The 14,666-nt window shown below is 32.3% G+C and overlaps 1 protein-coding gene across 4 annotated transcripts in view; it reads right to left on the bottom strand.

Moving 5' to 3' along the window:
• Window positions 1-371: 371 nt before the first annotated feature.
• NR2C1 (nuclear receptor subfamily 2 group C member 1) overlaps window positions 372-14,666 on the bottom strand; it is a 42,696-nt gene continuing 28,401 nt past the window's right edge. For 2 of the 4 annotated variants that reach the window (XM_081130261.1, XM_081130262.1), the window contains exons 10-14: window positions 12,315-12,436; window positions 7,941-8,080; window positions 5,879-6,016; window positions 4,098-4,203; window positions 372-2,251 (exon numbers count right to left, since the gene is read on the bottom strand). In XM_081130261.1, coding sequence (XP_080986387.1) covers window positions 2,077-2,251; window positions 4,098-4,203; window positions 5,879-6,016; window positions 7,941-8,080; window positions 12,315-12,436 — 681 coding nt within the window. In that variant the 3' untranslated portion in view covers window positions 372-2,076. Of the gene's footprint in view, window positions 2,252-3,104; window positions 3,285-4,097; window positions 4,204-5,878; window positions 6,017-7,940; window positions 8,081-12,314; window positions 12,437-14,666 lie in introns of all 4 variants that reach the window. The other 2 variants (XR_013998305.1, XM_081130263.1) reach the window with 2 other exon arrangements.

A 14,666-nucleotide genomic window follows, 5' to 3' on the forward strand; every position in this document is an offset into this window, starting at 1 on the left:
ATTCTGGCTCTGCTAAATCAGTCTTTCTCTACTTGGATTTTGTTTTCCAAAAATTTATTGAACTCTCTTATCCTTTGATTTCTTCTCTTGTTTTGTCATTATGTGGTTATACTTTACTGTCCTTTTACTGAGATTTCAGGAGAGGAAGAAAATGAATTAATAGTCAATCTGTAATATTTAGCTAGAAGTCGTCAAACTGAATTATAATAATTCTAAAATAATGGATATGGAAATGTTTTCCATAGTTTTCCCTTCCTGGAAGTACCTAAATAATAAATCTTACTAGGGATTTCTTAACAATGTGACAAACAAAAGGATAACTAGTCAACAAACAGAACTCTGAAATCAAATATACTGTCAGGAAACAGAAATTTGTAATGCAGGTCACATTTTAATATAGTTCTAAAAACACTTCCAAATGTAACTACAAATTTATTCAGGAAAAATACCTGCAAGAAACATCTGTGTTAACTGACCACTAGTACATTATTTCTAAATCTCTGTCTTACTTCTTTGGGTTTATAAAGGCATGAACCTACCAGTTTTCCCATTTGTATGTTTTACAGTAAATGTAGTTTTCCCCAGCTGATATTATAAATGAACCTAATGACAAAAATCATGTTTTAAACAGGGAAAAGAGTTTTCCTAAATAAGTCATAAAAACTTTAAGTTGATACTTTTAAACTTTGATTTACTATAAAGTAGTAATTAGCAAAATGCACAGTCTCCCCCAAAATTCAGCTTTTCTATTGCAAAAATTTTTGTAAAAGATGTACTATGAGTACAATGAAATCTCCATTTGTGTGTGTGTGTTTTTAATAACAAAACAAGAAATAGACATACCAAAATAATTAATCATGAAATCAGAGCAAATAAATATTTTAACAGAATCAGGTTTGCAATGGAAAACATTACTGTGGAAGATATCCACGGAGTTTAAAATGCTTTTGTTGTAGCAATAACAAGGCTTTAGGCTGATAATCATACTAAAATAGCCCTCCCCTCTTTACACTGAAAAATCAGTGCATATTCCTTTATATATTAAAAAATTTTAATTTTAAAAAATTATCAACTGCTTTAAAATAATTGTTTCACTCACCTTGAAAACACAGATTGGCTATCATAAATCCATTATTTAACAAACTGTATATTTCTAATGACCTAAAAGAAATTGGCTAACACATATGGAAGGGTCAGGAAACTATATAATGCAGATCAGAAAAGAGGGAGAGGACAGATGCTTTTTGTGGAATGGAAGAGCAACACTTTTAAGATCTATTTTGCAATACTGAAACATTTTGGGCTCAACCAGTCTCTACTACTTTTAAAACACTTCAGTAAACCAAAAACATTAAAACATGAACCCCATCTTATTCTCAAAAACAATTTTCTACTACATACATAAATAAAAAGTGCTCGTAACTAATAATATACACCACTAAAAAAGTCAAATCTTAAGATCACAAATGACCTGTCTCATTGCCAGCAATGAGAGTGGTATATGCTATGGGTGCCATAATATTCACAAAAGACAAAATATATATATATATATATTTTTCAATTATTATTTCCTCTGGTTCTAATGTTATCATTACACCATTGAGCATAAAATAATCTTTTGACAAAGTAATTAAAACAGATTATATTATTGGAGAGTATACAAGGATATCCTCAGAGATTTCTGACAAGTGTTTGTACTAGTTCATAACGAAGTTAAACATGAATAGAACACAATTCTGAAAAAAAGACTAATTTATTTGTTTCACCAAATAAAGTAAGATATAATGAGAGGTCTTAGTTTAGATAGTTAAAAGGTGACGGCTTTACGCATCATCTTAACCAAGATTAAATTCATGGTATTTCTTATTCACTTAAATAAGACAGGAAGAAAAATTCTAATTCCTGCTATCTGCCCAGTCACTTTGAAAATTCTTCTTAAGAAAGTCAAAATAAAAATATCTTGGTTTTTGGTTATTTTTTAAAGTCAAAACTTCCAGGTGCCCTGAAAACAATGAGTTCAATTTGGTGTCTTGTGTTCTGAGAAAGAACAGTAAGTTTACATTGAGCTCTCAGCTTTCAAATGCTGTGACCAATTATTTGTGAGTTATAATCTGCAGGTTCCATTTTTAAAATATGTGGGATAACACTGTCAATCCGTACATTGCCAATGAGACCTTTGAAAAACAGTTCTTCAGTGATGGTTGCATTCATCAATCTCAAAGCCGGCAATCTTAGTAGTAGTCTGGACAACCTAAAAAAAAGGGGGTGGAGAGCAAAGTTATAAATCAAAGACAGATTTAGTAGAACAGTATGAATACTTTCTGCATGTATATTGTTTGTGGCCTAATTTAATAAAGATCTAATTTTCAAAATTTTAAATAAAAACCTTCATATTCAAGCCATAGAATGTATGGCAATCGACTGGATGTAAGTGCAGTCTGAAAGATTTTATAGTAAAGTCTTGCTCTTAACTACTATGCTATTAAACCATGGTTCAAGCTATATACTTAAGAATGGGTTAGGAGCTCATGTGAGGTTGTAAGGACAGCAATATTTTGTGTTATCAGGGCACACAAGGCTCAATGATACTTTCCTTGATTTTGTTTTACAAAAAACTACCAGGAATGGTAAAACAGGCAATCGTTGTTATTACTGGGAAAAGCAGACTGTGGAATCAAGATCACTGGATTCAAATCTTGATTCAGTTGTCCCCTAGCTATGTGAATGTGTAAGTCACTTACTCCCTGCCTCTCTCAGCGCTTTTGTGAAAAGTAATCAAATGATCTGTCAGTTTCTGTGTAGTGTGGTTCTTAAATTTTGGCAGGATGTCTTGTGTGAAAGCACATTATACACTGAAAACTGCTATCTAAAGATAAATTATTATTTTTAAGTAACTAGGAATGTAAGAAATTGAGAAAGAAGTCCAGAGATCAGTCAAAGCACCTGGAACCTAATGAAATAGAAGTCAGCAAACAGCTGTGCATCTAAAGGAGATAAAATTTAAATACTGTATTTATTTTATAATGTGGCATAAAACAACTTTAGAAACTTAAAAAAAAACAACTGAAAAACAATCATGACAAAACCAACAACAAAAGAACCACCTTTCCAAAAAGCTCGTGGTAATGTTTATCCTTCCTCTAGTCTAAGGTCTTGTACTCCAATGCTTGAGACCAAATGAAACCAGCAGCCCCAGGATTAAGTGATCTTCCTATAGCCATGTATTCTACTCCTCAAATTACTCAGTTCCTTTTGTTCCCACCAGCTGAGTTGCATCCACAGAACTGGTAGGAAGTAGGATAAGAAAACTGGTTACATAAACTAAGACTGATTTTCACGATGGAACTGGCTTATAAATGTATTACTTAATGTGTAAAACATTATTATATATGGAATGTTCTTTACTAGCTTGAAGTATGTTACATAAATGTTAGTAAACACATTTATATAGCCCTGCGATGAAACAGACACTATTCTAAGCTCTTTACATATATTAACCTATTTGATTGTTAAACAAATTATAAAATGTGGACACTATTATTATCTCCATTTTACAGGTAAAGAAACTAAAACAGAGAAGTTAAAATATTTGCCCAGTGTCATACAGCTAATAAGGGTAAGGTCAGGAGTCAAACCTAGGTACGCTGGCTCTAATAGCCATGAGTTTAACTACTCTACAATACCGTCCCTCTTCAAAAACTGAACTGATCTTGCAAAAATTTTTTTCAAAGGACACTGACAAGAAATACATTAGAAGAAATATCATAAGCCAAATTTCAAAGTTAATTAATATAAAGAGTTTGGGCACTATTGCCAGACTACCTGGGTTCTGTCGGGCTCTGCCATTTATTGTGTGACCTTGAGCAAGTTACTTAATCTCTGTGTGCCAAAGTTGCCCCCATATAAAATGTAAGAACTAGATGAAATACTACATTAAAGCAATTGCAATAATGCATACTACTTTTAATAACAGTAGCTATTTCAAAGGTAAAGGCTGACTAGAACATTTTAATTACTTTTGGCATGGAAAAATAACTAACAGATTCACAAAAAAGTTTAAGATGAATTTAGTTAAATAGCATTTAACTTTTAGATACCTGTAGGTGTCATTTGGATATGTTCTGGTTATATAATCTTGAAATTCCACATAAGCCTTTTCCTGAAATTTCTCAATCTGTTCCATGTTTTCTAGACCTGGATGATCTGAAACATGAAAGAATATATTGTTACCCTACTTCAGAATGTTCTTTTAAGAAGCCACGTAGAGTGGAGATGGAAGGGGATGAGAACAGTTCAGTCAAAAATGAAGCCTCATCATATATGTGGCTCTTTCCATAACTATTACTAAATACCAGGCACTGTACTTGAAACCCTTAAAGCTATTTTATCTCATATACATGTTCTAATATCTATAAAAAATGAGACATATGAGTTCTACTAAAATAGATAGTATTTTAATTTATCCCAAAAGTGGCAGAAGGAATTTTGCTCATTTTGCTTTTAACAGGAATGAAAAAGGAAAATGACTTAGCTTAAAAAGACATTTTTAATCCAATGAAATATTTGCAGATTATGTTCTATATTATATTATTTATTTAAAAAGAATCCCACTGTTGATAGGTTAAAAAAAGGTACTATAAATATCATCTCTATTAGAAAAATTGTAACATGGAAATACAAAATAATCTATAAACATTTCAATGTTCACTATAAAATTTCACAAAAATGGAATTATTGAAAGAGCTTCATAAAAATTATACTTAACTTAAGGAATATTAAAAATATGGAAAGCTCTGTCTTGTCTGAAGACAATTTAAAACATAATGAATAGAAAATACCAGGAATACGTAATAAAATTACATCATACCTCTAACTTCAATCTATGTTCTTTCAATTTTAAGGAAAACAGCAAATTGGTTGTAATAAAAATGGAGATACATGTTATGTGAAACATTATAAGAAACAGTACAAAAAAAGCTTTAATTATCTTACTGGTACCAATGGGGTAAGAAGCAGGTTTCCTAAGATAATTTTATTATGATACAGAGGAATAGAAATACATGCCAAAATGAAAAATACAGAGCCTAAGAGAACAATCAATAATTGATCATTGAGCTTATTGGCACTTTACCAAATGTGAAACCTAGAAACTGGTAGGAAAATAAAAGACCCATTTTCTATTTGTTGGTAACTCTAATAAGATGCTTGGAAATTTACCTCATTAATACAACACTCATTTCTCATTTTGCCTTTTAACGATACCCAGCAAAGTATATGTAAGAATTGAAATGTTGATGTGACAACAGAGCTAAGGGTTGATGATGTCACTTCACTGATTTCTACTTTCCTTTTCATACCCAGATAAGGGTCTAACATTCATAAAAGTCACCAATTTAAAGTGCTTAATTCAACTGTTTTAGATTATTCACAGAACTGTGCAAGTGCAAGCATCATCTAATTTTAGAATATGTATGTCACTCCAAAAGAACTGGATCCATTTGCAGCCCCTCCCAATTCTTCCCTCTCCTTAGTCCCTAGTAATTATGAAACCTACTTTATGTCTATAAAATTAGTCTATTCTAGACATCCCATGTAAATGCAATCATGTAATATGTGGTCTTCTGTGATTGGCTTCTTTCACTTAGCATAATGTTTTCAAGGTTCATCCATGTTGTAGCATGTGTCAGAACTTAATTTTATAGCTGAATGATAGTCATGGTATGCATATATTACATTTTGTTTATTTATTCATTTGTTGATGAACACTTACTTCTACTTTAACTGCATCATTTTATATTCCCACCAGCAGGATAGAGGGTTCCAATTTCACCACAACCTCAAATGTTGTATTCTAAATAAGAAGTCAATATTTATGTACCTGGACTGAAGAGTACTATTGCCTTCAGGTAGGCATATTCATATCCATCAATGCAGAGTTTAACCATGCTGTTGCAAAACTCCTGGAGTTTGAAGATGTGCTCCATCAATAATTTTCTTCTTTCTGTTGACATTTTATCTTTAATTAAAAACAAACAAGCAAACAAAAGCTTCTAATTTTCTGATGAAATGTTATGACTATTTTTATGCAACATATTTCCTTCTAATTTTCAGCTTTAAATATAAACAATCTATAAATGTTTAAAATTCAGTGTCTCTGCAAGTATAGATGAAACTGATTAATGATCTCTGGACACTCTTCATTCAAGAAAAACCAAACAAACTGTTCGTATAAAAAACCCTTTAAGTATGCACAACCCAAGGACACGGACAATGGTGTGGAGAGGGAGTGGGGAGGGGCAGAATGGGTCGTTGGGGAGAAAAAGGGACATCTGTAATATTTTGAACAAAAATTTAAAAATAATAATAATAAATAAAAATTTAAAAAACTCTTTAAGAAGATAAGCTGTAAAGACAAACTGGCCAACCAAAGTTCAGAAGATTCAAATTTTGGTAATAGGATTTTATTTAAGCTTATATTGATTTTTAAAAAATGAGCAAAGTCATCTAGATTTTTAAAAGTTAACAACACTACTAAAATAAAAATATTTCGCAAAATACACTGCCAAAACCAAAGAAAAATTGAGTAAAATTTATGTTATAAATATTTTAATTTTCTGTGTTGGGATATGTTTGAAACACATCTGACTAGTCAACTACAGCTTAGTGAAGGTAGACTGTATAATGCATTACAAACTTATGAAAAATGAATCAAGATCAGTAGTCCACAAATAAAATGGGGATGTGGTGCTGCTTTCTAAGATCTACTGTTGATGAGATTTTAAGGTGATTTCTCCCCCATTAAATAGGAAGAGGAAGCAGATAATTTAAAAATAAGAGCCCAGCCAGCATGGCTCAGCGGTTGAGCACAAACCTATGATCCAGGAGATCAAGGTTTGATTCCAGATCAGGGCACATGCCCAGGTTTCAGGCTGGATCCCCAGAAGGGGGCGTGCAGGAGGCAGTCAATCAATGACTCTCATCATTGATGTTTCAATCTCTCTCTTCCTCTCCCTTTCATTCTCAGATGTCAATAAAAACATTTAAAATAATAAAAAAATAAGAAATGGAATATGGTAAGGAAATAAAACATAATTCCCATTTATAAATTATTCCTAAACTCAAGTGGCAGTTCCTATTTGAGGATGGGGCACATTTTTGGTCAGTCACATGGCATTCTGAAGTTAAATATTTACAAATCAGTGACTGCCCGTCTCCTTAAAGGAATGAGAGTTGTAATTACCTTGGCATCAAGAAAAGGAAAAAAGAGAGTAAGGATTGTTCCATCACTCTTCAGGACTTATTAAATAAGAGAATATAACCTGGTGAACTGACAAAAAAAAATCTTGGAATTCAAAGGGTTACAATGAAGAAAGGTAAAAAATTAAAAAATTAAAAATAAATAAATAAAAATGAAGAAAGGTAGTTTAAAGACTGGTTGGGAGAATACATTTTAAAACATTTAATCACTTCTACATATGCTAACCCTGGATTCCTTGGTACCTATACCAAAGTACAAAAATTTACAAGGCCTGGTCAGAAATAGCCAGCCAGAGTTAAATATGCTTGTTTCAATTTTGTTGTAGTTTAAAATATTTTAAAATTAAAATATATTTTTTTCATGTGTCCAGAGCATGAACCAGGCATGGGGCACAGACCAAAAGCCAAGCTGGTATAAACAAGGAGTTACTTTGTCCCTGGCTGATGAGACAAGCACCACCAAACCCGGTGCAACTCTACCCAGGTCAGGGATATAAAATTTTAAATATTCAAAAATATTTTTTCAGTGATCAATGAAATTATCAAAATGTAAAAATTATCTAAAGTACAAAGGATGCTGGTATCTAAGACATTATCATCAGATATGTAACTTTAATATTAACACTTTAAAAACTGACATCCCCTCATATCCTCGAAAAAGAAATAAATAAGGTGCTTTTTACCTTGTTGAAGGCTACTGTGAAGGCAATTGACAAATGTTGCTAATATAGTTGCCACATTCATTACTTGCCAGCACTGGGCAAGACCGAGAGTAAAAAGTTCATTCCAATAAGCTTTCACCAATGATATGCTGTTTTCTTGCCTATTAAGAACACACACACACACACACACACAAATCAGATATTGTTAAAATATATTTTATAAACTTTGTAGCTGACTCATATATTTAAAAGTAAAAGACTCCGGAAGTACAATTACTCTAGAAAGATGAACTGGGCACGGACTTGATCAATTCTGTGTTCCATATACCTGACAGCTTGATGAGGAAGGATTAAAATTTAATTAGCTAGCTCATTAATCAGCCAGTTTCAAACTACAGAAGTTGGGGCTTTAATCCCACATTTCCTGGACACAGGTAGCATAAAGATTGTTTTAAAAAATTTAAAAGCAAAAGCATACATTTAAAAAACCTTTCTGAAGTTTTATTTTGCTTTAAATGCAGATAAATACTCTTTTTTCAAAAAATGGGCAATTAAAATTATTTGATGGTAGGTAAGCAACCAAATTCCTGGGAGAAAATGGTTTCTTTCTCAGGCTGTTTCACTATATAAAATGCAGAGACTCTATATATCTTATATATAGCTCAGTTATTATGACACACAAATGTAAGAAATATGTGAACAGGCCTTGACATAAAGTATAAAAGCCAGGTACTGTTCGAAGCACTGGAGAAATAGCAACAAACGAGATGGATTAAGTCTGCCTTCATTAAACAGAAGGGCAACATAAATCAATTTAAATATTTTATATAAATAACACACACACATATACATATGGCTATCCATACATTAAGTTAGTTTCAGGTAGTAGAATTTCAACATTACTATAAAGTAGGATGCTGCATTAGAAAATGGAGGTGGGGGGTTATGTTCAGGTAAGGTGGTTGGGGAAGGCCTTACTAAGGGCTGGCATTTGAGTCACTTGAGTAGAGAAAAACAGAAAAGAACTTGGAGGGGAAAAAAACAACCAAGGGGAATCATAATCTGGGAAGAAAGAACAAAGGCCAAACTTGAGGTGAAAACCAGCACATAGTAAGTACTCACTTGAGTGAATTAATAAATGCTATCCTCCTTTCTTGTTTTTTTTTGTTTTTTTAATAATTTCTGAACATTTTATTTTAAACTATGGTCTTTTTATGAGTCAGCAGTTTATTAACTTTTTTCTTTTAATTAAATTTATTGGGGTGACATTGGTTAATAAAATTATATGTTTCAAGTGTATAATTCTGATACATCATCTGTATATTGCATTGTGTGCCCACCACCCAAAGTCCAGTCTCCTTCCATCACCACGTATCTGACCCCCTTCACCCTTTACTACCCATCCCCCCCCCCGGTAACCACCATACTGCTGTCTGTGTCTATGAGTTTCAGTTTTATATCCCATCTGAGTGAAATCATATGGTTCTTGACTTTTTCTGTCTGAATTATTTTGCTTAGCATGGTATTTCTAAGATCCATCCATGTTGTGGCAAATGACAGTGTTTCATCTTTTCCTATGGCCGAGTAGTAGTGCACTGGATATATGTACCACATCTTCGTTATCCAGTCATCTATCCAAGGACACTTCGGTTGCTTCCATGTCTTGCCCATGGTGAATAGTGTTTCAGATGTTTTAACGCATGGATCTCTCAGACAAGACCAGGGGAACCTCCCACACCTTGATTCCTCTGACATAACTCCTCCACCCTTCTTAAATATCCTTTCACTGGTTAATGCCTTTTTATCCCTTAACCTATAGCTCAGAGCTCACTTAAAAAACAAAACAAAACAAAAACAACATTCTATTACCACATTCCTCTCCCAAGACAGTTCATCATTCCTCCTTCAGTGTCACATATTCACTTATATTTTATACTTATTTCATGGTATTCTAATTTATTGGTTTAGGAGTCTGTCTCCTATACTAGATTAAAAACCTTACTGAAGGCTTATTCATTTCTGTACCTCTGTCAACACCACAGTAGGTGGCATATAGAAGAAATCCAGCAAATGATTTCTGATTTCAGGGGATACAGAACAGGGAGAAGTAAGAATTTAGAAAAAACAGAAAAGCTGTAGGCATGGACCTTTTCCTATCAAACAATCTTTAAACGAAAACCTATACACTTTATTATAAATAACATAGTGAAAGTATAAGATTTTCTTTCTTCAAAGAAATTTAAGTTGGTAAGAACATCCAGATAGGAAATATATACATACTGATGAAAGGTACTTAAATTATTTTCTTCTTAATAAATCATTAAAATTAGGATAATCAGTGTATTTAACAGAAATCATTTAGCAAGTTAAAACCCATAGCTTTCTTTATGACATTTTAGAATTGAATATATTCAAACAAAGCTTATATTGCCAACTTAAGAGTTATAGAAAGTATTTTTTTTCACTGGGAATTTTTCAGGTGTAATTTTTACTCCAGGCTGATCACTCTTTTCCATTATCTGAGAAGATTACTTGCCATAAAAAATTGGCCATTTAAAATTTATTTAAAAGTAAAGTTTAAATGAAAAAAAATCAGTATTTTTAAATCTCCATATAAAAAACATTTAAAATTTAATCTCAAACAAAATAAAAGATAACAAGATACTATTTTCATTTATCAGAACAGATGGATAAAATCCAGAATTAAAGAGGGTGTGAGAAAATAAGCATTCATTTTTGTACACTGCTGATGCAGGTGTAAACTGTCTCTACATCTTTTTGGAGGACAATTTGGCAGTGCCTAGCAAAAACCGACAAGGTGGCCCTCTCAGGACTCAGGGGTTCCACTCATAATAATGTACTTTATAAAAATACTAACACAAGTACTGAGTCCTCATCTACCTGATTAATTCAAACCATAAATTATTTAGTGATAATCCTGTGGCTGTTACATTGAACTTGATTTTTAATACAGATCAGAGAAATGTGGATGCCACTATAAAGTTATACTACGCTATAAAGAGAAACCTCTGGCCTCATTTTTGGTTTCTTCAACATCTGGACTATTTCCATAGGATAATCACGCTTAACACAAGTACTTAAGATCAGTGGTGTTACAGATAATTCAAGGAGTTCAAATTACTACCCCCCAAATCCTTCCTTTTGTGGTTTTACTATAATAATTGATACCCAATTATAAAAAACAGCACCAGGTTACTTTTTAAGGCCTAAGTATGCCAATTACAAGGTTAGGGAACTACATTTACATTTAAAGCTTTAAAATAAATAAACTGTTAATATGTAAATTTACATTGTATTTTATTTTTTCTTAAAATACAGAGTGGAGAAATTCTGAAAGTTAAATGTTATTTTGAGAGAAAGGGCTAACATTCATTTTAAAGGTTAACCATTATAAATCAGGCTCTTAGTCTATGTAATTATATTATTTAAGCACATTATTTAATACATGATATTAATGCATGGTATATCCATGCTGATTAATAAACCAAAAAACATTGGGGTTTTATGTATGCCTTTTAAAGTCATGATTCAGATGTTTCTTAGTTATATTCAAAATATTCCCTAAGGATAAAGGGTGGGCAGTTATTCCTACTGGGCAAATGGGTTAACAGATGTACAGAATATGAAAGTGAACTGTTTACGAAATCATATTGGCGAGTAGGGTCCTGCAACTAGAATAAGGGTCCTGTAACTAGAATAATACTTTTCTAACTATAGGTTTAACATTTTCCATGGTCTCTTTGCTTCTTCACAACAGTTACTCTAAAACAATCTAAAGAAATTTGGCAAACTTTAGGTAAAGCTTAGGTTTCTTATAGTAGACTATTTCCATTAACACCTGATTACTTCAGAACAGACGACAGATGTGCTATTCAGTAGAAAGACCAAACTTCTAAATTATAGTGGTACGATGAGTTTACTTTTTTTTCCCTTCAATCACATTACTGGAAAACAATTATTTCTATTTTTAAACATATTCACTATTTGTAAGTTTCAGCTCCTTATTAAAATGCCTGAGATGAACACTGGTGGTGTAAGGGAAATAACAACCCTAGGACATCCCTATACGCTCCTTATCTTCAAGTCATCCAGAGACGGGCTATTACAAACGCTGGCCATGATTTATCAGTTCTACTGCATATATCCCATTTGAATTGTTAACTTAATCAAATCATGAAATATGAATACTCTTCCACATACATATATTATACAGAAAATACTAGCTGCCGTGATTTGTAACATAAATGGTGAAACCTAAGTTATGGTATACCACTTTCTTTCTTTTAATGCAGATCCTCCCAAAATAAAAGTTCTTGTTTAATGTACATTTGTGCTACAGAATTACATTTATATTTAAGACTTCAAAACACTTACCCTAAAGCCTGGAAGGAAGGAATAGAAAGTGCCCAGTGCATCGATAAGAACAGCAGTCTGGAGGCAGACTCCCCGATGTAGTGCACATTCAGGTACTCAGGCATAGGAGAGGGCATGGTGAGCTAGTGTGAACAGGGATTGAGGTAAATTAATCTTATGACTGACAGTTCTAAATTAGCATTTCTTTGAAAAGATTAAATGTAAACATAACATATTACATATGAGTCTAATAGATTCACCAAAAGGCAAATCTTGAAATAATCTAAGTCACTGGATTTTACAGCTAAAAATAGGATTTAGAATAAATGAGTAGATCATAGTTTCTAACAAAGCAATATTCAGACAAGCAGAATCCTACTTAATATATATCCAACCAGGATATTATCTGGTTGTGTTTTTAAAGGTTACTTTCTGTCTTGGTCTAATGTATTTTTTCTTTCCTTCCTTTCTTTCTTAATAGTATACAACAAATCAGTTTAAGAAGCAATTCTGCATGTTAAATGTTCCTTTCATTTAGAAAATTTTAGGCTATGGAGTTAAACTCAAATGCTTATAGGTCAGGAGAATACTGAGTGAAACAGGTCTGCAGGTGCCATCTGGAAAGTGCATACTCCCAGATAAAGGGCACAGCTGTGACTTGAATTCAATATACTAAAAACATATGGGAATCAGAGCTCAGTACTGCCTGCTTTCCATTTTCCAAAGAGCAGGTTATGTGTAAAAAAATCCCCTTTTAATCTACAGGTAAAATAGAATGTGTCTGTGGCCATAATACTCACAGGCTTCCAGTTTGTACTGCTGACCTTAGGTAGTTATTTTAAATGTGTAACCACTGTTGAAGATACATATCCTACTCCAAAACACTTTTAAAAGCATTTTTGAAAATCTTGGTAAAGAAAACTTTTATTGCTATAAATGAAATGTAATTTCACCCATAAGAAATGTTTTTTTAAATTTCTAAATTATCAAAATGATCATTAATATCACGTGTAGGTGATGACACGGAAACAAGTATTCACACACAACTGAGGGTAATTAAAATGAAGGGCAATTTGGCTGTTATCTATCAATATTTTAAAACTGAGTATGTCCTGTGACCTAATAATAACATTCCTAAGTCTCTATTCCAGAAAAATTCTTGCATACATGTACAAAAAAAGCATGTATAAGGATGTCCATTGTAGCATTACTCCTAACAGGGAAATGCTGGAAAGACCCAAATTTCCATCACTAAAGAAAATAATCCATGCTATAAGAGTACCTTGTAGGCATTAAAATAGTAAGAAAAGATAAACTAAGATGTAACGGCCAGAAAAAAACATCTCACAGACATCTAAGTGGAAAAAACTGCAAAATAATATGTACATTATCCAATTTACATATATAAATAAAGGAAAGAAGGAAATACACCACAATTAATAGCAGTGGGTAATGCTGGGGTGGGGTAGCTAGATGTGCTCATATGTATTTTTCTGGGGAATGGATATATAGCTTTCAACAGAGTCTCAAAGGTGTCTATGATGCCAAACAGGTCAAAAGATTTTTATCAAAACAATATAAAAGTTCTCCAGAAATGTTAGATAAAAATGTAAAAAATATTAACTGCCCTTGTTCAACATTAGCTGCCCTTGTTCAAAATGGTTTACGTCTTTATAAATGATACCAAGTAATACAAACTGGGAGCTATCGTTTACCTTTTCAGAATTTCCCAAGGTGAATGGAGAGAAAAAAGCCTAAAAAACTAGGGAATTTCCAAAGATAACTAGTTTTAGGAAGGAGGAATAAGTAAAATGCAAAACAACAACAGAGAATACCCTTTGCTAAATAGTTTAAAATCGCTTTTAAAGAAATAAAATATTTATAATACGTAAAAATTGGATATAAGGGTTAAAGGATACAGATGCACCTTGATTTACACAAAAGTGGTGGTAATGTTGAAAACTTTCGTTTAGTTATAAAATTGAAATCATTTGCAATATACACTAGAGGAACTCATTGTTTAAGACTACCATGTTGTATTATAAAGAAAATGTCTCATAATTTACCTATTTTAATGTTCTTAAAGCAAGATACACTTCTAGCATTATAAATCCAAAAGCCAATGGTGGCTAAAGAAACAATTCTTTTAGATAGCAAAGACAAATATTTCTTCCTCTACTGAGAGAAGGTAAATTTCTACTACAAAGATATTAAAGCTTCCTAAAAATGTATGTGGACTTTTCGGTTTATAAATTGAATTATACACATTTTTCAAATTATATACATTTAATATACTGAGATGACTTTTTTTCGTGTTGAGATATGACTAAACTAAGCTATCGACAAGTTATTTTCTGCAATTACCTTTCTAGC

Source organism: Miniopterus schreibersii (assembly GCF_964146895.1).
Source record: "Miniopterus schreibersii genome assembly, chromosome: 2".
Lineage (NCBI taxonomy): Eukaryota > Metazoa > Chordata > Mammalia > Chiroptera > Miniopteridae > Miniopterus > Miniopterus schreibersii.